Genomic DNA, 21731 nt, shown 5'->3' on the forward strand with positions numbered 1-21731 from the left:
TGTATATATTGTTATTTTGACTCTGTACTGGCACCCCCTGTATATATTGTTATTTTGACTCTGTACCGGCACCCCCTGTATATTTTGTTATTTTGACTCTGTACCGGCACCCCCTGTATATATTGTTATTTTGATTCTGTACCGCACCCCCTGTATATATTGTTATTTTGATTCTGTACCGCACCCCCTGTATATATTGTTATTTTGATTCTGTACCGCACCCCCTGTATATATTGTTATTTTGATTCTGTACCGGCACCCCCTGTATATATTGTTATTTTGACTCTGTACCGGCACCCCCTGTATATATTGTTATTTTGATTCTGTACCGCACCCCCTGTATATATTGTTATTTTGATTCTGTACCGCACCCCCTGTATATATTGTTATTTTGATTCTGTACCGCACCCCCTGTATATATTGTTATTTTGATTCTGTACCGCACCCCCTGTATATATTGTTATTTTGATTCTGTACCGCACCCCCTGTATATATTGTTATTTTAATTCTGTACCGCACCCCCTGTATATATTGTTATTTTGATTCTGTACCGCACCCCCTGTATATATTGTTATTTTGATTCTGTACCGCACCCCCTGTATATATTGTTATTTTGATTCTGTACCGGCACCCCCTGTATATATTGTTATTTTGATTCTGTACCGGCACCCCCTGTATATATTGTTATTTTGATTCTGTACTGGCACCCCCTGTATATATTGTTATTTTGATTCTGTACTGGCACCCCCTGTATATATTGTTATTTTGATTCTGTACCGCACCCCTGTATATTTTGTTATTTTGATTCTGTACTGGCACCCCCCTGTATATATTGTTATTTTGATTCTGTACCGCACCCCCCTGTATATTTTGTTATTTTGACTCTGTACCGCACCCCCTGTATATATTGTTATTTTGATTCTGTACCGGCACCCCCTGTATATATTGTTATTTTGATTCTGTACCGCACCCCCTGTATATATTGTTATTTTGATTCTGTACCGGCACCCCCTGTATATATTGTTATTTTGATTCTGTACTGGCACCCCCTGTATATATTGTTATTTTGATTCTGTACCGGCACCCCCCTGTATATATTGTTATTTTGATTCTGTACCGGCACCCCCTGTATATATTGTTATTTTGATTCTGTACCGCACCCCCTGTATATATTGTTATTTTGATTCTGTACCGGCACCCCCTGTATATATTGTTATTTTGATTCTGTACCGGCACCCCCTGTATATATTGTTATTTTGATTCTGTACTGGCACCCCCTGTATATATTGTTATTTTGATTCTGTACCGGCACCCCCCTGTATATATTGTTATTTTGATTCTGTACCGGCACCCCCCTGTATATATTGTTATTTTGATTCTGTACTGGCACCCCCCTGTATATATTGTTATTTTGATTCTGTACCGCACCCCCTGTATATATTGTTATTTTGATTCTGTACCGGCACCCCCTGTATATATTGTTATTTTGATTCTGTACCGCACCCCCTGTATATATTGTTATTTTGATTCTGTACCGGCACCCCCTGTATATATTGTTATTTTGATTCTGTACCGCACCCCCTGTATATATTGTTATTTTGATTCTGTACCGCACCCCCTGTATATATTGTTATTTTGATTCTGTACCGCACCCCCTGTATATATTGTTATTTTGATTCTGTACTGGCACCCCCTGTATATATTGTTATTTTGATTCTGTACCGGCACCCCCCCTGTATATATTGTTATTTTGATTCTGTACCGCACCCCCTGTATATATTGTTATTTTGATTCTGTACCGGCACCCCCTGTATATATTGTTATTTTGATTCTGTACCGCACCCCCTGTATATATTGTTATTTTGATTCTGTACCGCACCCCCTGTATATATTGTTATTTTGATTCTGTACCGGCACCCCCCTGTATATATTGTTATTTTGATTCTGTACCGGCACCCCCCTGTATATATTGTTATTTTGATTCTGTACCGGCACCCCCCTGTATATTTTGTTATTTTTTTACTGCTGCTCTATAATTACTTGTTACTCTTATTCTTATCTGTATTTTTTGAAACTGCACTGTTGGTTAGGGGCTTGTAAGGAAGCATTTCACTGTAAGGTTGTTTTCGGCGCAAGTGACTAATAAAATTGGATTTGATTTGATGAGTAAACGATAGATTCCTTGAAAACCAGGACACACATTGGACTATTCCAAAACACACAACCCATAGAACAAACACTACCAACACACATCACTCACTCCCAGTCCCGGCTTCACTCTTACCACCACAGTCAAAACTACACTGTAAATGTAGAGTACATTGAGGAAACACTGTAAAAACGGCCTCTCGTTCAACCATAGTCTAAGAAGCTCAAACTTTGAACAGTGCCCTTTAAATGGACTACTTCTTCAACCCACCTTCATTTCCTACTATCACTGGAATCCACACACATCTGACCTGACATTTCCTACTATCACTGGAATCCACACACATCTGACCTGACATTTCCTACTACCACTAGAATCCACACACATCTGCTCTGACAGAGGCTAAAGCCCCCTCCCATTTATCTAATGACTCACACACTGGCTGTTTATTCTGCCTAACAATTCACCCAGTAACCCAGAAAGGGAAGAAGATAGTTTTAAAAAGGAGAGGATATACTCACTGCTTTCCTGCTCTTTCTCTTTTCTTTATGTTTCTCTCCTCCCCCTCTATATCCCTCTCTCCAGTAGCTGACCAGAGTTATTTAAACCTCTACTCCTCTACTCAAACACTGCCCCCCTTCCCTTATTCCCTTTTCCAGAGAAGACACTGCGTCTCTTGTACCCTCTCTGCCTCCTGCCTCCCTCCCTCCTTCCCTCTACCTGGAACTCTGAAGCACTCTTTCCTACCCCCCTCCCCACCCACCCAAACATGCTCGGTTGAAACCCCAGTTCGAATTCGATCATCCATAGATAAGATCTCTCTTCAGCTCAGAGATGGATTGTAATTTCAATTGAGGAAGGAAACTCCCAGTGTGCTTTGCATAATTTTCAGGACCTAGTTTGTCAATTCTCAGTTTGTTCTGGCTTGGCGCTATTTGACAAGAAGGCAATAGAAATCACTAAATAAATATACTCCCTTACGCCCCCCCTCAGCCTCACCACCTCTATTGGGGCCTGATATACCGCATGTACAGTAATAGACCCAGCTATGGTCAGAGACAGACACATAGGGCCTTCTATTCATACAGGCAGTAGAAGCAGGTTTCCCCTACTCAACTCTCTCTGCATAGCTAACCTAAACCCCAACTCCTGTCCCCCTCTTTCGACAATATCCCCCCCCACCAGCTCCTCAAATAAAGACCTATTTCTCACCACTGTTTCTAAACAGACCCCCCTGTGCATTTACATGCTTGTAACTCAGTGCCAATGAAACTGCTAACCCATTCCATTTGAAAGCTTCCCTTACCTTTAGTTTAGCTTAGTTGGGCGTAAGCTGGCGGAGCATAGAGAGTCTGCAGTTGGTTATTAGTGTGGGAGACTGTCATGCTAACGCTAATGAAATGTTAGCGTGAAACTGAATCTCCAGGACTCCCACCTCCAGTGGGCTTTCCTATTTGGGACTGGGCTTGTTGACATGACACCCAGACTCTAATTCCTACAGAAACTCCCCTCCCCCTGCTTCCTCCCCCTGGTCTCACCCCCTCCCTTGACTAGCTCACGTGCATTCCTAATTCCTGCCTCCCCCTCCCCCTCCCCAGATAGATTTCACTTGCTTTGGCAATGTAAACATATGTTTTCCATGCCAATAAAGCCCTTTGAATGGAATTGAATTGAATTGAGAGAGAATCTGAAATGAGAGGAGGCAGAGAGAAAAAATTGAGTAAAATGGTATAAGAGGCTAAAGGGTATAAGAGGCTAAAGGGTATAAGAGGCTAAAGGGTATAATAGCCTAAAGGGTATAATAGCCTAAAGGGTGAGAGAAAAATCTCTAAAAGAGAGAGATTGAGAAATACCATGAAAGAGAGACAGCTAAAGAGAGATATGGTATAGAGACAGACAGCAGTGTGACACAAAGTGAGTGTGGGGGTACTACCTCCTTGGTGCAGCCAAGGGCCTGAGTGTCGGTGGGTGTCCCAGGATCGGAGTGTGTTTCTGGGCTTGGGCTAAGGGAGCGCTGGCCACTGCTCTCCTCCTCCAATTCACTGTAGGAGTCTGAGCCTGAAGAGTCTGAGCTGGAATGTCTCACCCTCCCACCATGTGTGTGTGTGTGCTGCTCCGACAGACTGTCAATCAACAAACACACCAGAGAGGGGTCAGATTACACACAGATACACAAACACACAGATACACACACACACACACACACACACACACACACACACACACACACACACACACACACACACACACACACACACACACACACACACACACACACACACATATAATGCAGTAGACACATCTAGTACCTGTTGTTAATAACCCAGGGGGCTGACTGTTCAGGGCCCTAGTAGAAAGATGACAGAGAAGGGAGGTCAAAGAGACTGGTGTCATTCATAATGTACAGCATGATCTTCATTTCACCAGTATTGTCGAGCAAAAAATGTATCTGCAGCAACAGGAGTTGAACATTTAGTCCATAATGTTGCTTGATCGATGGTTATGCTATTAGCCTGCCAAAATTTGATTACATATACTGTTATACTGCAATACTGTTATACTGTTATACTGCAATACTGTTATACTGTTATATTGTTATACTGTTATATTGTTATACTGTTATATTGTTATATTGTTATACTGTTATACTCTTATACTGTTATACTGCAATACTGCTATACTGTTATACTGCAATACTGTTATACTGTTATACTGCAATACTGTTATACTGTTATACTGTTATATTGTTATACTGTTATACTGTTATATTGTTATACTGTTATACTGTTATATTGTTATACTGTTATAGTGTTATACTGTTATACTGTTATACTGTTATATTGTTATACTGTTATACTGTTATACTGCAATACTGCTATACTGTTATACTGTTATACTGTTATACTGTTATACTGTTATATTGTTATACTGTTATACTGTTATATTGTTATACTGTTATACTGTTATATTGTTATATTGTTATATTGTTATATTGTTATACTGTTATACTGTTATATTGTTATACTGTTATATTGTTATACTGTTATATGTTATACTGTTATACTGCAATACTGTTATATTGTTATACTGTTATACTGTTATACTATTATATTGTTATACTGTTATACTGCTATACTGTTATAGTGTTATACTGTTACTATAACCATGTGTTAGTGCTGGTTTTCAGCTAATTTATGTAAATCACGAAGCTCCTACGGTGCAGGAGCAGTTATCCACAACACAAGAGAGATCTGTCAACAATAAGCAAGCAGTGGAACTCCTGTGCTGCTCATATTGAAGTGCTATTGGACAGGTGAAAACAATATGGCAAAAGCGTGCCAGACGATTTCAGCTTCCAGTTCTATCAAATGAATACAGATGGAGAAATGGAAACAAGAAGGGGATGTCACTTTAGATGTGTGTGTGTGTGTGTGTGTGTGTGTGTGTGTGTGTGTGTGTGCGAAATGCATCTCCATTCTAACAGAAAGAGCACAGACAGCTCCCTCAGAGAGCAACTATTGCCAACTCTCCAGTCTCTCTCTCTCTCTCCTTCTCCTCTCCTTCCAATTTTCACTCCAGCCCTGGCCCAGAACCGCACTCACTGCAGGGAGCACCTCTCACTCTCCTCCCCCCTGTCTTCCTACCAACCCTTCCAACTAACTGTTTCTCTTCTCTCCTTTCTATGTTGTTCATACAACTTCAAATAAGGGATGTAGCCAACGTACTCAGTCACAAAGTCCTGTTAATAGTTACCCCCAAAAATATTTAGGCTTCCTTTTATTTTTTATGTACAGTAGGATGAACATAGAGAAGGGTTGGAGGGAGCAGAAAGGAATGGTGGAGGGAGGAAGGGTGGAGGGAGGAAGGGTGGAGGGAGGGAGGAAGGGTGGAGGGAGGAAGGGTGGAGGGAGGAAGGAAGGGTGGAGGGAGGAAGGAAGGGTGGAGGGGAGGAAGGGTGGAGGGGAGGAGGGAGGAAAGAGAAAGGGCGGATGGAAGTAAGGAAACATTTAGCTCAGGTCATGAGAGAGAGAGAGACATTCTGAAATGTTGTAAACATTTTTGAAAAGGTTTGTAGAATGTTCCTGGGCTTTCCTACCTTGTCAGCATCATCATCGTCACTGCTGAGCTTCAAGTCATCAGCGAGCATGCTGGGAAAAATGAGAAAAACATACGTCAAGAGAAAGACCAAAGTAAAGTAATGGTACTATAAAGTAAAGTAAAAGTGAAGTATGAAGTACAGTATACAAAGGCTATAATGTCTAGTTTTGACGGGGTAATGAGATTCAAGCCACCTCTGACTGAGAAAGAGGATATAAAGGGTTAATAAGCTAGGATACTCTTTGTTCTGCTACTGGAAAAGTTCACACAAATGTCAGGTCACCTTTGGCCTGGTATCCTGGTGTTTTTACGTCATGTTTGTTGCACAACTAAAACTGACAGATTAGTACTACTCCCCCTCTGTGTGTGTGTGTGTGTGTGTCTGTGTGTGTGTGTGTGTATTACAGCCCCGGCACTGTTTGGTGACCTTAGGTAGAATATATTTCTCGTGTCCCACTTACGATTTGTGAGGCGCCAGGTGAGGGTGGGTCATCCCCCCGAGCTGCCAGAGAGAGAGGGAGTGAGGACACACACACACGCAGGTTTGACCAACATATTCATTCTTATAATATATTCCTGAGCAGCCTGATAGAGAAAGGTTACAGACACACACACACACTCACACAGATACACCCACGCACAAATACACACACCTTAGACTGTGAATACATACGTTGTTTGTGCAGAGTAGTGTGCTGCTTTGTGTCCTAGAGAGTGAGAGAGAGAGATAGATTGATAAAGTTTAAAGACCCCCCCCCCCCACACACACACACACACACATAAACACACACATAGGCCTACTTTAGGGTTGTAGAGGAAGCACTGGGCCTGGCCACCTCCTGAGGGTTGCTGGGACTGCCAGGAGTTGTTCATGTCCTGGGGGTATGAAGGTTAGAGGTCAGAGGTCACAGAGATTGGATAGACTTTACTAACATTACTGACAAGCATCTGCACACACAAACACACACACACACACACACACACACACACACACACACACACACACACACACACACAGTATAAGAATTTGAGTTTTCTGGGGTTGACTCATGGTACAGGCTTAAGTGCCCAATGAGGATATTTTTGCCAATAGAAGGTGAATGGCACTAGAGGGAGTGCTGTGCTATTTATCATGACTCCCTCTGAAACAGTGGCTCAGATTACTCTCTACTTCCCTGCCTACAGTGGTGTAAAGTACTTAAGTAAAAATACTTTAAAGTAGTACTTAAGTCGTTTTTTGGGTATCTGTACTTTACTATTTATTTTATCGACAACTTTTACTTCACTACCTTTCTAAATAAAAGAACATGCAGATCTAACTCTAGCCATTGAAAGACATGAGGGTGAGGGATGGGGATCGGGGTTGTAGGGTGTCTATGAAAGACATGAGGGTGAGGGATGGGGATCGGGGTTGTAGGGTGTCTATGAAAGACATGAGGGTGAGGGATGGGGATCGGGGTTGTAGGGTGTCTATGAAAGACATGAGGGTGAGGGATGGGGATCGGGGTTGTAGGGTGTCTATGAAAGACATGAGGGTGAGGGATGGGGATCGGGGTTGTAGGGTTACTGTGAATGATGTAGGTTGTGATAAATTGTCCATGATCTGTGTGTATGTCTATGTGTGTGTGTCTGCGTGTTTGTGTGTGTCGGTGTGGATTCAGAGGTGTCATGGTACAGCGTATACACAGTGTGAAACAGGTTTCTGCTCTATTGTGTCTGTGATGTGTTTTGAGAGACAACCTGTCTTTTGTTCCTACCGCTTTGTGTATATTGTACATCAACTTCTGTATATTTTGTGCATATTTGTAGCTGTCTTTGTGATCTCTCTTTTGTTAGTGTGTGTGTGTGTGTGTGTGTGTGTGTGTGTGTGTGTGTGTGTGTACTTGCTTGCGTGTGTGTGTGTGTTTGCAAGTGATGTCCCTGAAGCACTGGTCTACCAGAGGGAGGACAGGGGTTTTGATGATCCAGGTGATAATCATCAGGGCGATTATGAGACAGTGCCCAGTGAACTATCCTATCTGCTATCTGTTATCTGCTCTATCTGAGTACATGAGCCCGGCTCTGAATAGGAAGCCAGCCAGAGAGAGTGAGAGAAATCTTTGCACCAATCCTCATTGCATACAAATGATTAGATTGACTGACAAAGACAAGTCACAGCCATGTTAGAAGAAGAATAATACAGTTGTTTAGTATGGATTATTAACATGGCAGAGAAAGGGATGTGTGTGTGTGTGTGTGTGTGTGTGTGTGTGTGTGTGTGTGTGTGTGTGTGTGTGTGTGTGTGTGTGTGTGTGTGTGTGTGTGTGCGTGCGTGCGTGCGTGCGTGCATGGTGTGAGCGTGTGAGTGTGTCTAGTCCATGCCGACTTTTGCATCGCCATTGAACAGGAAGCAGGCTCTGGAAAAGGTCAAGCCTTATCTGTTCTGATGGCTGTGTGCGTGTGTGTGTGTGTGTGTATGTGTGTCAGTGGAGGCTCCTCAGAGGAAGAAGGGGAGGACCATCCTACTTAGTGAATTAAAAAAATACAAATAGTGAAACATTCAAAAAGTTATTATTTTTTAGATACAACTAAAACTAAATATATTCACATCACCAAATAATTTGATTAAAACAAACTGTTTTGCAATGAAGGTCTACAGTAGCCTCAGCAGCACCCTGTAGGAGAGCACCATGGTGTAACGGGAGGTCAGCTAGATTCCAGGCCTCCTCTGGGTACATTGATTTCAATACAAAACCTAGGAGGCTCTTGGTTCTCAACCCCTTCCATAGACTTACACAGTAATTATGACAACTTCGGGAGGACGTCCTCCAACCAATCAGAGCTCTTGCAACATGAACTGACATAATTCTCAATCAAAGGATTCGATAATTAATCTTGTACTGAACACATAAGCTACAGCTAGCTAGCACTGCAAGTGCATAAAATGTTGTGAGTATTACACTCAAAGAAAGAGAAAGAGAATAGTTGAACAGTTTTGAACAAATTTCTTCAAAAATTAAATGGAAGCAAACGGAACAAAAAATGGATCAACCTACCTGAATTAGCCTAATAGAAACTCTCGTTTTGTTTGCAAAATGGAACGTTTTGACTAATGAGTGCACACTAGATCACCTAGATGCAGGCAAGAGTGTGCAAGGTGGTACTGAATGTTTCAATGTCTGTCACCTTGATTACTCCAATTTGTCTTGCGACCTGTGCACCTACGTTAACAACTTTCATTCGTAGGCTAGATTGTAGAAACCTCATGATGGGTAGAGGGAAAATGTGTGTATCATGTAATAGCCTAAATCTATCGATGTTACATTGAGCTGGGTGAATGGAATGTGAATTACAGTCATCCAATTTGCTGTAATAGAAATAAGGCCATGCTCATTAAAAAATGACTAAATTCCTCCCTAATCTTAAACGGCACTGACCGCCACTGGTGTGTGTGTGAATGTGTGTGTGTGACAGAGAGAGAGACTTCACCACGGATACACCCTGCACACCCTAATTGACAAACAAACAAACCAAAACAAAGACAAAGTCTTCTCACGCTTTGTTGATTTCAAAAAAGCTTTCGACTCAATTTGGCATGAGGGTCTGCTATAGTAATTGATAGAAAGTGGTGTTGGGGGAAAAACATACAACATTCTAAAATCCATGTACACAAATTCCATTTTCACAATGTTGCCATAGAGCACACAAAAAACTATACATACCTCAGCCTAAACATCAGCACCACATGTAACTTCCACAAAGCTGTGAACAATCTGAGAGAGAAGGAAAGAAGGGCCTTCTATGCCATCAAAAGGAACATAAAATTCGACATACCAATTAGGATCTGGCTAAAAATACTTGAATCAGTTATAGAACCCATTGCCCTTTATGGTTGTGAGGTCTGGGGTCCGCTCACCAACCAAGAATTCACAAAATGGGACAAACATCAAATTGAGACTGCATGCAGAATTATGCAAAAAATATCCTCTGTGTACAACATAAAACACCAAATAATGCATGCACAGCAGAATTAGGCCGATACCCACTAATTATCAAAATCCAGAAAAGAGAAGTTCAGTTCTAAAAGGAAGTGATTCCCAAACCTTCCATAACAAAGCCATCACCTACAGAGCAAGCTGGTCCTGGGGCTCTGTTCACAAACAGACTCCACAGAGCCCCAGGACAGCAACACAATTAGACAAAAGCACACTGCCCACAAAATGAGGTGGAAACTGAGCTGCACTTCCTAACCTCCTGCCAAATATATGACCATATTAGAGACACATATTTCCCTCAGATTACATAGACCCACAAGGAATTTGAAAACAAATCCCATTTTGATAAACTCCCATATCTACTGGGTGAAATACCACAATGCAATCACAGCAGCAAGATTTGTGACCTGTTGCCACAAGAAAAGGGCAACCAGTAAAGAACAAACACCATTGTAAATACAACCTATATTTATGTTTATTTATTTTCCCTTTGTACTTGAACTATTTGCACATCAGAATGTATACCACACTGTATATAGACATAATATGACACTTGAAATGTCTTTATTCTGTAATGTTACTGTTCATTTTTTATTGTTTATTTCACTTTTGTTTATGATCTATTTCACTTGCTTTGGCAATGTAAACATATGTTTCCAATGCCAATAAAGCCCCTTAAATTGAAATTGAATTGAGAGAGAGTTGAAACCGATGGACATGTGTGATAGAACAGTAGCCTGTTAGTGCTCAGTATTGAACAGAGTAAGGAGAGTCTGCTCTGAGAAGCATTTCTCCTTTCATTCAATTCAGTCTAACACACACACGCACGCGCGCACGCACGCACGCACACACACACACACACACACACACACACACACACACACACGTAATGCAGTAGACACATCTAGTACCTGTTGTCACTTCTCTCACTCTTTTCCTCTCCTCTCTCTTCTTCATAAACACAGCCCTTTCCTCATAACCCCAGAAGGCAAGTATTCCCTCTCTCTACTCCTCCTTTCACTTCATTACCTCTCCTCTCCTCCCTCTCAGTAACCAAGGACACTGATTCATCCCTTACTCCCCTCCTCTCACAACAACAAGCCTTCCCAGGTGAGCAGTGTGCCGCTATCTCTCCACTCCCTTTCCCCCTCTCCTCCTCCCTCTCTTCCTCCCTCTTCTTCTGCTCTTTCTCCTCTCGCCTTCCTCTCTGTCTGCTCTCCCTCTATTTATCCCCATCCTTTCTCTTCATTTCTCTCTCCTGTGCTAGTCTTTTGGCTAGGAAAGGGAGACCATGAACAGCACATTGGAACAGTATTTCAGTAGGCAGGATACAGTCAGACATACTCTGTTCAGCTTCAGCTACCAACAGCAACAGAGATTCCCCCAAAGGCCTGTTACTAGTAGCCTCAGGGCAACCACCACTAAGAGGACAGGAGAAAGTGTAACGTGTACCAACACACACATTTGTTCCAGCACTACACACCTGATTTAGCTAGTGCAGAGCAGTGTAGATCAGTGCAGCAGGTGGGAGTATAAAGTCAACCATCTCTTACCCTAGAATATCCTAGACACAGCTGCTACACTCACTTCCTATGACCTGAGTGAGGACAGAAAAACAGTTTGAGAAAAGTCATAGAGACAACATCCACACAGTAAAATAAAACAGGTGTTGTGGAGGTCTATACAGTGGTGGTCTTTCAGTAACCAATGAGAATGCCTTGACAGATATAGGTTGCGAAACCCAACCAGGGCTTGTGAGCCTACATCAAAAGATTCTTCACTGAGACTTGCTTGTCTGTTTGTTGTGTTCGGTAATCTGCTAATCTGCAGTGTTCCATGGTGTGTGTCTGTGGGCATTGAACCATCATTACTGTAGCCTTCTGCTGATCCTCTGTGGGCATTGAACCATCATTACTGTAGCCTTCTGCTGATCCTCTGTGGGCATTGAACCATCATTACTGTAGCCTTCTGCTGATCCTCTGTGGGCATTGAACCATCATTACTGTAGCCTTCTGCTGATCCTCTGTGGGCATTGAACCATCATTACTGTAGCCTTCTGCTGATCCTCTGTGGGCATTGAACCATCATTACTGTAGCCTTCTGCTGATCCTCTGTGGGCATTGAACCATCATTACTGTAGCCTTCTGCTGATCCCTTGTTGGGCATTGAACCATCATTACTGTAGCTTTCTGCTGATCCTCTGTGGGCATTGAACCATCATTACTGTAGCCCTCTGCTGATCCTCTGTGGGCATTGAACCATCATTACTGTAGCCTTCTGCGGATCCTAGTGTGAACCCATTTGTTCCCACATTTCTTTCAGATATGCCCACTATGTACACCTTATACAATTAGTAACCCCTATAAGTCATTTTGCTTTTTGAAAAATAATATTGAAAAGTATGTGAAACGGTATGTTTTATTTTCTGTCACGACCGATGGGAACATACTGTGCTGTGCCTATAATAAAAAGTAAGAGATACAGTATTTACCACTATTCCCAAGCTCCAATATCTATATACCTTATCCCACTTACCCACAAATCTAAACCCAATGACCCACACACCCCAGCCCCAATATCTATACACCTCAGCCCACTTACCCACACATCTAAACACAATGACCCCCATGCCCCAGCCCCAATATCTATATGGGGCCACAGTGTCTCCTGACCCCTCCTGTCTCAGCCTCCAGTATTTATGCTGCAGTAGTTTATGTGTCGGGGGGCTGGGGTCAGTTGGTTATATCTGGAGTACTTCTCCTGTCCTATTCGGTGTCCTGTGTGAATCTAAGTGTGCGTTCTCTAATTCTCTCCTTCTCTCTTTCTTTCTCTCTCTCGGAGGACCTGAGCCCTAGGACCATGCCCCAGGACTACCTGACATGATGACTCCTTGCTGTCCCCAGTCCACCTGGCCATGCCGCTGTTCCAGTTTCAACTGACCTGAGCCCTAGGACCATGCCCCAGGACTACCTGACATGATGACTCCTTGCTGTCCCCAGTCCACCTGGCCATGCTGCTGCTCCAGTTTCAACTTCCACCTGACTGTGCTGCTGCTCCAGTTTCAACTGTTCTGCCTTATTATTATTCGACCATGCTGGTCATTTATGAACATTTGAACATCTTGGCCATGTTCTGTTATAATCTCCACCCGGCACAGCCAGAAGAGGACTGGCCACCCCACATAGCTTGGTTCCTCTCTAGGTTTCTTCCTAGGTTTTGGCCTTTCTAGGGAGTTTTTCCTAGCCACCGTGCTTCTACACCTGCATTGCTTGCTGTTTGGGGTTTTAGGCTGGGTTTCTGTACAGCACTTTGAGATATCAGCTGATGTACAAAGGGCTATATAAATACATTTGATTTGATTTGATATGTCTCAGCCCACTTACCCACAAACCTAAACCCAATTACTCCCATGCCCCAGCCCCAATATCTATATGTCTCAGCCCACTTACCCACAAACCTAAACCCAATTACCCCCATGCCCTAACCCTAACACCCACATGCCAATATCCTAATATTAATGCAACCAAGTCCTGATACACCCATATCCTACCTAGCCTTATGTATTACCCATTGACTCCAGTTCCTTTGCCTAAACACCTCAGCCCTGTTACTTGCCTATCTCAGCCCTGTTACTTGCCTATCTCAGCCCTGTCACTTGCCTATCTCAGCCCTGTTACTTGCCTATCTCAGCCCTGTTACTCGCCTATCTCAGCCCTGTTACTTGCCTATCTCAGCCCTGTTACTTGCCTATCTCAGCCCTGTTACTTGCCTATCTCAGCCCTGTTACTTGCCTATCTCAGCCCTGTTACTTGCCTATCTCAGCCCTGTTACTTGCCTATCTCAGCCCTGTTACTTGCCTATCTCAGCCCTGTTACTTGCCTATCTCAGCCCTGTTACTTGCCTATCTCAGTCCTGTTACTCGCCTATCTCAGCCCTGTTACTTGCCTATCTCAGCCCTGTCACTTGCCTATCTCAGCCCTGTTACTTGCCTATCTCAGCCCTGTTACTCGCCTATCTCAGCCCTGTTACTTGCCTATCTCAGCCCTGTTACTTGCCTATCTCAGCCCTGTTACTTGCCTATCTCAGCCCTGTTACTTGCCTATCTCAGCCCTGTTACTTGCCTATCTCAGCCCTGTTACTTGCCTATCTCAGCCCTGTTACTTGCCTATCTCAGCCCTGTTACTCGCCTATCTCAGTCCTGTTACTCGCCTATCTCAGCCCTGTTACTTGCCTATCTCAGCCCTGTTACTTGCCTATCTCAGCCCTGTTACTTGCCTATCTCAGCCCTGTTACTTGCCTATCTCAGCCCTGTTACTTGCCTATCTCAGCCCTGTTACTTGCCTATCTCAGCCCTGTTACTTGCCTATCTCAGCCCTGTTACTTGCCTATCTCAGCCCTGTTACTTGCCTATCTCAGCCCTGTTACTTGCCTATCTCAGCCCTGTTACTTGCCTATCTCAGCCCTGTTACTTGCCTATCTCAGCCCTGTTACTTGCCTATCTCAGCCCTGTTACTTGCCTATCTCAGCCCTGTTACTTGCCTATCTCAGCCCTGTTACTTGCCTATCTCAGCCCTGTTACTTGCCTATCTCAGCCCTGTTACTCGCTTATCTCAGCCCTGTTACTCGCCTATCTCAGCCCTGTTACTCGCCTATCTCAGCCCTGTTACTTGCCTATCTCAGCCCTGTTACTTGCCTATCTCAGCCCTGTTACTCGCCTATCTCAGCCCTGTTACTTGCCTATCTCAGCCCTGTTACTTGCCTATCTCAGCCCTGTTACTTGCCTATCTCAGCCCTGTTACTTGCCTATCTCAGCCCTGTTACTTGCCTATCTCAGCCCTGTTACTTGCCTATCTCAGCCCTGTTACCCACTTTGCCAAGACCTGTATTCCACCAAGTCATCAACATGTACCTGTATCCAGCTATCCACTGCACGCTCCAACCCTGTTTATTGCATATCTTAGTCCTGTGACCTCTGACCTCTATACTCTAACCATTTCATACATAAACTCATAGTACAGTGGTATATTACATTTTTCCCAGCCTCATTCACTGTTTTTCTACCACAAACGTGTCATCAGAAAGGATTTGAAAGGGCAATAGATGTCTGTTCAAACCCATGACCAATAGGAGCCTGGTACATCTCTACACCCCATTACATTAACCAGGTCAATTCATGGGCATTAAGCTCAAGCCTCAACATTCATATATACTAGGTCTATACATGCACTTCACCCCTAATATACCCATACAAACCAGGTTACCACCAGAGGCTATATCCAGTACTCTGATAAAACAGGTCTACCGTTGTACCTATACTGAACAGAAATATAAACACAACATGTAAAATCTTATTTCTCTCAAATTTTGTGCACAAATGCCAGCCCAGGACTTTCACATCCGGCTTCTTCACCTGCGAGATCGTCTGAAACCAGCCACCAGGACAGCTGATGAAACTGTGGGTTTACACAACCGAAGAATTTCTGCTCAAAGTGTCAGAAACCGTCTCAGGGAAGCTTATCGGCGTGCTCGTCATCCTCACCAGGAACTTGAACTGACTGCAATTCGGCGTCGTAACCAACTTCAGTGAGCAAATGCTAATTTTCTATGGCCTCTGGCAAGCTGGAGAAGTGTGCTCTTCAAGGATGAATTACGGTTTCAACTGTATTGGGCAGATGGCAGACAGATCGTATGGCGTCGTGTGGGCGAGCGATTTGCTGATGTCAACGTTGTGAACAGAGTGCCACATGGTGGCGGTGGGGATATGGTATGGGCAGGTATAAGCTATGGACAACAAACACAATTGCATTTTATCGACTGCAATTTCAATCCACAGAGATACCGTGACCTGAGGCCCATTGTCATGCCATTCATCCGCCGCCATCAACTCACGTTTTAGTATACAACAACGTGTTACAGTTCCCGCCAATATCCAGCAACTTCGCACAGCTATTGAAGAGGAGTGGGACAACATTCCAAGGCCACAATCAACAGCCTGATCAACTCTATGTGAAGGAGACGCATGAGGTGTTGCATGAGGCAAATGGTGGTCACAGCAGATACTGACTGCTCTTGTTTTTCTTTTAAAGGTTTCTGTGACAAACAGATGCGTATCTGTATTCCCAGTCATGTGAAATTCATAGACTAGGGCTTAATTCATGTATTTCAATTGACTAATTTCCTTATATGAACTGTAACTCAGTAAAATGTTTGAAATGGTTGCATCTTGTGTTTATATTTTTGCTCAGTGTATTTAGCAAAACTCACATAAACCAGTTTGACCCTTGTGCCTGAGAAACTGAACAAAACTATTGAAGTGAAATATGTATTATGTAATTACCAGTGGCGGTGGGGGGGTGTTTCAGATGAGGGAGGACAATACACTGTTTTACGAGCATGTTCTTATTTCTATTACAGCATATTGGATGACTGTCATTCATATTCCATTCACTCAGTTAATTGTAACATCCAGTGGTGGATTTAGGCATAGGCAACATGAGCAGCCGCCCAGGGCAGCATCTTGCCGGGGGCGGCATGCGGCGCCCGCACAAAAAAATTTAAATAAAAATATTCCGAATGGTGACATTTGCGCGATCGGTTTTCTTTCTATCGCTCATTTGCACGTCACGTCAATAATATCATGTCACCGTGTGGGACTGTGGGTCAGTTAACCTTGAAGGAGTGGGCGCCCTGATTCTAGTTTGTGAGCTAGGCAGGCCTGGGAAGGTCTCCCACTCAGAAGAACGAGATGGGAAGGGGGTGGGGGTAGGTTGACCTCAGGTCTCCCCACTGGAAGCCCGAGGTAGGGGGAGAGGGGGGAATCTATCAAATAGCGCACCTCTAACTTTGTACAGTACTGATGCAATTAGTAATGCAATTAGTTGTGCAATTTAGTTTGTGTGTTTCTTGTTTGAAGTGCAATACAAGTGTGTTATTCTATTTGTGTATTGATTTGTGCAATTTAGATGTATTTGTGTGTTTTTTTGTTACCAACAGGGTAATAGTGTAATAATTTGATTCTCTTTTTTATTTGTATTTATATACTACAATTTGTTTCTATTTGTCTTTGTTACTTTTTGATATGTATGAGTCTTATTTTTGTATATATTTCTATATTTATATCGTTTTAAATGCTCTGATGATTTATTTGTGTTGTTCCAAACGTCTGAGTACAAATGACAGTTAGTGCAGAATGGTGCAGCGGGGTTCGCCCAGGGAGCCATACAAGCTAGAACCGCCACTGGTAACATCGATAGATTTAGGCTACTACATGATACTAAAATGTTCCTAATTCCCATCAGGTTGCTACTGTAACAGTATAACTTTAGACCGTCCCCTCGCCCATACCCCGGAGCGAACCAGGGACCCTCTGCACACATCAATAACAGTCACCCTCGAAGCATCGTTACCCATCGCTCCACAAAAGCCGTGGGGGGAACTACTACTTCAAGGTCTCAGAGCAAGTGACGTCACCAATTGAAACGCTATTTAGCGCACACCGCTAACTAAGCTAGCCGTTTCACATTCGTTACACTCACCCCCCTTTTGACCTTCCTCCTTTTCCGCAGCAACCAGTGATCCGGGTCAACAGCATCAATGTAACAGTATAACTTTAGACCGTCCCCTCGCCCATACCCGGGCTCGAACCAGGGACCCTCTGCACACATCAATAACAGTCACCCTCGAAGCATCGTTACCCATCGCTCCACAAAAGCCGCGGCCCTTGCAGAGCAAGGGGAACTACTACTTCAAGGTCTCAGAGCAAGTGACGTCACCAATTGAAACGCTATTTAGCGCACACCGCTAACTAAGCTAGCCGTTTCACATCTGTTACACTACAACCTAGCCAATGAATGAACGTTTACAACATAGGTGCACACAGGTCAAGTGAAATTTGAGTAATCAAGGTGACAGACTTGACACGTTCAATACCGCCTTGCACACTCTTGCCTGCATCTAGATAGCTGATCTACGGTGTAATCATTAGTCCAACAGTTGCAAACAAGAGTTTATATTGGACAAATACAGATATGTTTAGCGCCGTTTCATTCAGCTTGCTTCCGTTCAAAAAATATTTTTCCAACGGAATGAATATATCCCTGATCACATGGAAACACAGTTCACTTTCATAGCAGCCACATACATACAGCATGATTCCTTTAATCGTTGTAGAATTCCTACGCGCTCTCCTCCTCTCACCTTTTCCCTTTGCTTCTGGACTTCAGTGCACAACACATCAGCTGTTTGTGACCAGGCGGAAAAAAACACTACAAACCGCTACAACAGTGTACAGCAAGCAGTTTAGCAGTTACAACGGTGGGCCCCGGTGGCAATATATTTGTAAAACCAAAAGCTTACCTTGACTTGGAAGTCCCCATGTTGGATAGCAACAGCCAGCTAGCTAACATAGCATCCCTCTCTGTTTAAGCTGAGTGTTTGAGTAGGCTAGACTAGCTAGCTGCATTCACTAGCTAAGTAAGTGAAAGTGAAACATGAAAAAAAAAATGAAATATAGCTAGCTCTCTTTCTAGCTATATTTCGTATTTTTTTCATGTTTCACTTTCACTTACTTAGCTTGCTTCTCCATAATTTGTTATAAACTGTTCAACTATTGTCTTTCTCTCTCTTTGAGTGTAATACTCACCACATTTTATGCACTGCAGTGCTAGCTAGTTGTAGCTCATGCTTTCAGTACTAGATCCATTCTCTGATCATTTGATTGGGTGGCCAACATGTCAGTTCATACTACAAGAGCTCTGATAGGTTGGAGGACGTCTTCCGAAAGTGGTCATAAGTACTGTGTAAGTCTATGGAAGGGGGTGAGAACCATGAGCCTCCTAGGTTTTGTATTGAAGTAAATGTAGCCAGAGGGCCTACGCATCGCAAATTCCCTGTGAAATAACTAAATTAAACTTCCAACCGGATGGATCAGATTTATACATTTGATTAAACATCTGGCTCCTTTTTCTATCTGTGCTTATAATATGGCTACACTTTCAGCATTGTGTTCAATGACAGGTTGCACGTCCACACACGCACACACCTGTGAGCTCTCAAAGAGAAAGTGAGAGAGAGAAAAAGAGTAAACAAGAGAGAGAGAGAGAGTGAGAGTGAGAGTGAGAGAGAGTGAGAGTGAGAGAGAGAGAGAGAGAGAGAGAGAGAGAGAGAGAGAGATGATTCAGTGGATCTAAAACACTAGTCAGGAGTGCACGTATGAAATGGACACACACACAGTTGAGGGGAGGTTGATGTTGGTTGGGTGAATCATATCTAAACAATCACAGCTGTTGATGGGAGGGATGCTCATATTCTCCCCTTTCTCTCTCTCCCCCATCCTACCTTCCTCTGTCCTTCTCTCTATCTCTAGTCCCCATTTTACTGTCCCTCTTTCCACTCATTATCTTTCTTGCTGAAAAACTGGTGGTTGTTGTTACTGCATATCCTTGGATATCCTGCAATAATTGGCTGTTGAGACTGTTCTTATTTTCTCTGCTGTGTGTGTGTGTGTGTGTGTGTGTGTGTGTGTGTGTGTGTGCATGAGTCACTCCACTGTCTGACTGCGTGATCAAGCACTGGCATGGAGAGGTGTGTGTGTGTGTGTGTGTGTGTGTGTGTGTGTGTGTGTGTGTGTGTGTGTGTGTGTGTGTGTGTGAGAGAGAGAGAGAGAGAGAGAGAGAGAGAGAGAGAGAGAGGTGCACCTCTGTCATTGAACACTGCTGAAAGTGTGGCTGTAGAATGTGTGCATAATATGCATAATGCATTTCACACATCTTTTAAAACATCAGCAGGGTACAGTAATGGTGACGCAATCCCCCAGACACACACCACGGTCTCCTGCGGCCCAAACCAACCTCAACCCATCATAACACCTTCAAACAAACAGCATACAGACCAACTATTCTACAACCATCTGTTGCCTATTCAGCGCCCATAGACCGATATGATCGGTCTATGTAGTACAGTTGTATTTAAATGTCTTCATAGTTCTCTTACCGTTTCTATATTTAGAACAGTGTATGCTTCAATCTAAAGTGAAAACGAAAGGTTGTGGGTTGGCCTGTCAAACGACGGAAATGGGTTTAACTGTCTCTGACCTCAAGACTTCTCAACTTATTTTACATCTCATCGTGACTATTCAAACCATAGACTGTACAAATCAATATAACATTTCAAACCATGTGAATTGTTGTTTTGTATTTGCAATACATCTTTAACTAGCTTTGTTGCATTATTCTATAAAATTAATTTTGGTTTCACTTTACAGTAAATTGAAATGAGAACGGAAATACAATAGCCTACAAAAAAATGTTATTACAAAAGAGTATTCTACATTTCAAGTAGAAGACAGAAAGCAAAACAACTATAAGAAATTGTATTTCTTGACTATCACATGAACTTGACTGAATAGATCGCCATGTATCTCTTCTCACCTGGAAAGCACATCGAAGCAACAAAGAGACGTTGGAAAGTTTGCCCTTGTCGCGGAGGACTGTAGGCATGTTTGGTCACTGGTCCTCTCCTCGGTCCATCTCACAGAAGACGCACCGTGCGAGCACAAATCGGTACAAATGCCAAACATCCTGTTCTACCGCCAGAGAGCGAGCAGCGTCACCAGCTCAAATGGAGAGTCACGGAGTCGGTGTCGTCTTGGGAGCGAGCGTGCGCTGTGCGTTGGCGTACGGGAGGATTCGCATGACAGAGCCGACGTGACGCATCCGTTATAGGTTCAGGCACGAAGTTCAAACATCCGCGGGGAGCGCTGCTACCTAGACACTGCACACACTCACATCAATGACCCACACGCACATACGGAAACAATGTGGCACATACTCCCCCCAGCGCGTATCTGAATGGAAGCACAGTGCAGCGCACAATCTCACCATGCACCCAGTGTACAATCTCTGAAAAGTGAAGGGGGTCACTTGCTGTTCAATTATTATTGTTTCACCCTCTCCGCATCCTGCCAGTGAATGCCTGTGCGATCTATCATTACCGCTAATGCACTCTGCTGGGGTCTGGACTGGGACGCAGCGGGTCTGTGTTGTGTAGAGTTGGTGTTGTTCTAATGAAATATGACTCATGTTCCTGCCCCAGATGCCGCGGGCGAGAGAGAGAGAGAGAGAGAGCGAGAGAGAGGGAGAGAGAGAGAGACCTCTCAGCTTCCCTATCAAATCTAAAAATCTCACATAGAAAACCGAAGAAAATTAACAATAATGACAAATGGTTTGATGAAGAATGCAAAAATCTAAGAAAGAAATTGAGAAACCTGTCCAACCAAAAACATAGAGACCCGGAAAACCTGAGTCTACGCCTTCACTATGGTGAATCACTAAAACAATACAGAAATACACTACGGAAAAAGAAGGAACAGCATGTCAGAAATCAGCTCAATGCAATTGAAGAATCCATAGACTCTAACCACTTCTGGGAAAATTGGAAAACACTAAACAAACAACAACATGAAGAATTATCTATCCAAAATGGAGATGTATGGGTAAACCACTTCTCCAATC

The 21731-nt window shown here is 43.3% G+C and overlaps 1 protein-coding gene across 1 annotated transcript in view; it reads right to left on the reverse strand.

The window, feature by feature from the left end:
* Window positions 1–20950, reverse strand: part of aff3 (AF4/FMR2 family, member 3) — a 37862-nt gene extending 16912 nt beyond the window's left edge. Inside the window, 7 exon segments of the mRNA XM_029648964.2 lie at window positions 4083–4272; window positions 4459–4496; window positions 6246–6297; window positions 6709–6749; window positions 6901–6954; window positions 7049–7123; window positions 20649–20950. Coding sequence (XP_029504824.1) covers window positions 4083–4272; window positions 4459–4496; window positions 6246–6297; window positions 6709–6749; window positions 6901–6954; window positions 7049–7123; window positions 20649–20717 — 519 coding nt within the window. The 5' untranslated portion in view covers window positions 20718–20950.
* Window positions 20951–21731: the final 781 nt, after the last annotated feature.

The sequence above is a fragment of the Oncorhynchus nerka genome, linkage group LG1, assembly GCF_034236695.1.
Source record: "Oncorhynchus nerka isolate Pitt River linkage group LG1, Oner_Uvic_2.0, whole genome shotgun sequence".
NCBI classification, from domain to species: domain Eukaryota; kingdom Metazoa; phylum Chordata; class Actinopteri; order Salmoniformes; family Salmonidae; genus Oncorhynchus; species Oncorhynchus nerka.